The sequence below is a fragment of the Aotus nancymaae genome, unplaced genomic scaffold, assembly GCF_030222135.1.
Source record: "Aotus nancymaae isolate 86718 unplaced genomic scaffold, 86718_ANA_hifiasm-v0.15.2.pri h1tg000032l_0, whole genome shotgun sequence".
NCBI lineage: Eukaryota > Metazoa > Chordata > Mammalia > Primates > Aotidae > Aotus > Aotus nancymaae.
In genome coordinates, this window is record NW_026988445.1 from 12478460 (window position 1) to 12480483 (window position 2024).

The 2024-nt window shown below is 45.2% G+C and overlaps 1 protein-coding gene across 1 annotated transcript; it reads left to right on the plus strand.

Moving 5' to 3' along the window:
* The first annotated feature begins 203 nt into the window (after nt 1-203).
* Nucleotides 204-873, plus strand: LOC105722313 (large ribosomal subunit protein eL8-like). Its single transcript, XM_064383467.1, has 2 exons — nt 204-221; nt 397-873. The coding sequence occupies exons 1-2, from the start codon at nt 204-206 to the stop codon at nt 811-813; spliced, it is 435 nt and encodes a 144-aa protein (XP_064239537.1). The 3' UTR covers nt 814-873.
* The last annotated feature ends 1151 nt before the right edge of the window (nt 874-2024 follow it).

The window sequence follows — 2024 nt, forward strand, 5'->3', positions numbered from 1 at the left end:
TCAAAGCAGCATGAAAATGGACTAATATGGTCCGAGATGCCGAAAGGAAAGAAGGCCCAGAGGAAGAAGGTGGCTCCGGCCTCTGCTGTCATCAAGAAGCAGGAGGCCAAGAAAGTGGTGAATCCCGTGTTGGAGAAAAGGCTGAAGAATTTTGGCATTGGACAGGACATCCAACTGAAAAGAGACCTCACCAGGTTGGTGAAATGGCCCCGCTGTATCAGGTTGCAGAGGCAGAGAGCCATCCTTTATAAGAGGCTGAAAGTGCCTCCTGCCATTAACCAGTTCACCCAGGCCCTGGACTGCCAAACAGCTATTGAGCTGCTAAAGCTGGCCCAGAAGTATCGGCCTGAAACGCAACAAGAGAAGCAGTGGAGGCTGTTGGCCGGGGCCGAGAAGAAAGCTGCTGACAAAGGGGACGTCCCCACTAAGAGACCACCTGTCCTTCGAGCAGGAGTTAACACCGTCACTGCCTTGGTGGAGAAAAAGAAGGCTCAGCTGGTGGTGATTGCCCATGACACGGATCCCATTGAGCTGGTTGTCTTCTTGCCTGCCCTGTGTCGGAAAATGGGAGTCCCTTACTGTATTATCAAGGGGAAGACAAGACTGGGACGTCTAGTCCACAGGAAGACCTGCACCACTGTCGCATTCACCCAGGTTAATGTGGAAGACAAAGGCGCTTTGGCTAAGCTGGTGGAAGCTATCAGGACAAATTACAGTGAGAGATATGATGAGATCCGCCGCCAATGGGGTGGCAACGTCCTGGGTCCCAAGTCTGTGGCTCGCATCGCCAAGCCTCGAAAAAACAAAGGCTAAAGAACTTGAAACTGAATGGGGTAAAATGTACACTGTAGAGTTTTCTGGAAATAAAAATAATTTAAACGATACAAAAAAAAATGGACTAATATAAGAACTTACCTTAATAGCAATTCTTATGAACAATATCTGAAAGTTTAGTAGACCCAAGTTCCATATGAACCAATAATATTATGTGGTCAACAAAGAAGCTAACCCAGCCTCCTGTGAGGAAAAGAAGGAAACAGGGTTAGTTCTCCCAAGTTCTCCACTGGCTGGAGATCTGGAACCAGTGACAACCTGATGGACATTCAGGGGAGTGCAGGAAGAATGTTGTAGGGTTTTATGGAGAAAGATTTAAAGAGCTGGAGAAATTTAGCTTGAAAAAGGCAAGACTTCGCTATCACCAAACAGCTTTCTTAAAGTATTTGAAGGGCTGTTATTCAATTGCTCAATAAAAAAAAATTCACTGCCACACTGAAGGAAAAATATTGATTTTTTTTCAGTATGATTTCATGGAACAGAACAAGTACCAGTTGGTAAAAGCCATATGAAAACAATCAGCAGAGCCCAAAACAAAAGCTTTTAGACATTTATTGCTCCAAAAATGTGACAAGCAGATTTGCAGAGAAGTGCCCTCCTCAGCGCTGAGCTTGGGGTATGGCCATCGCAAGAGAGAGTCTGGAGAGGTCTCTGAGCTGTACCAAAAGGGAGGCTGTAAGTCACTGACCCAATGTACATTCTGCCCTTCTTCAATACCGAATCCTCATTTTATATGGGGCATCAATGTGCGTGGCCAAAAACCAGTGACTTATGGCTAGGTGTGGCCACATGTCTAGGTTCAGGACAAACAGTTATAATGGAAGGGTTTTGTGAGAGGGCTCATTAAAGAGGGATTAGCAGGGAAGTATACTTTTTGGAAGTATACTTTTTTGCTCTTCCTCTTTTATAACATGCTTAGATTATAGATGTAATAGCTGGAGCACCAGCAGCCATCTTGGACCATGTAACTGTGAGGATAGAAATCACGCTCAGGATAGTGGAGCAGAAAGATGAAAAGAAGCTGAGTATCTAATGATGACAGAGCTGCTCTTCTGTACATAGTTTGGGGTGTATTTGCTGTTTTCCAAGCAGTGTTGTAGGCACTTGGTGAACAAAACAGTGTCTGCTTTCACAGGTCTTACACTTGTGAGGAAGCCAGGGCTCTTGCTGCATTATTCTAACTCTGGGGA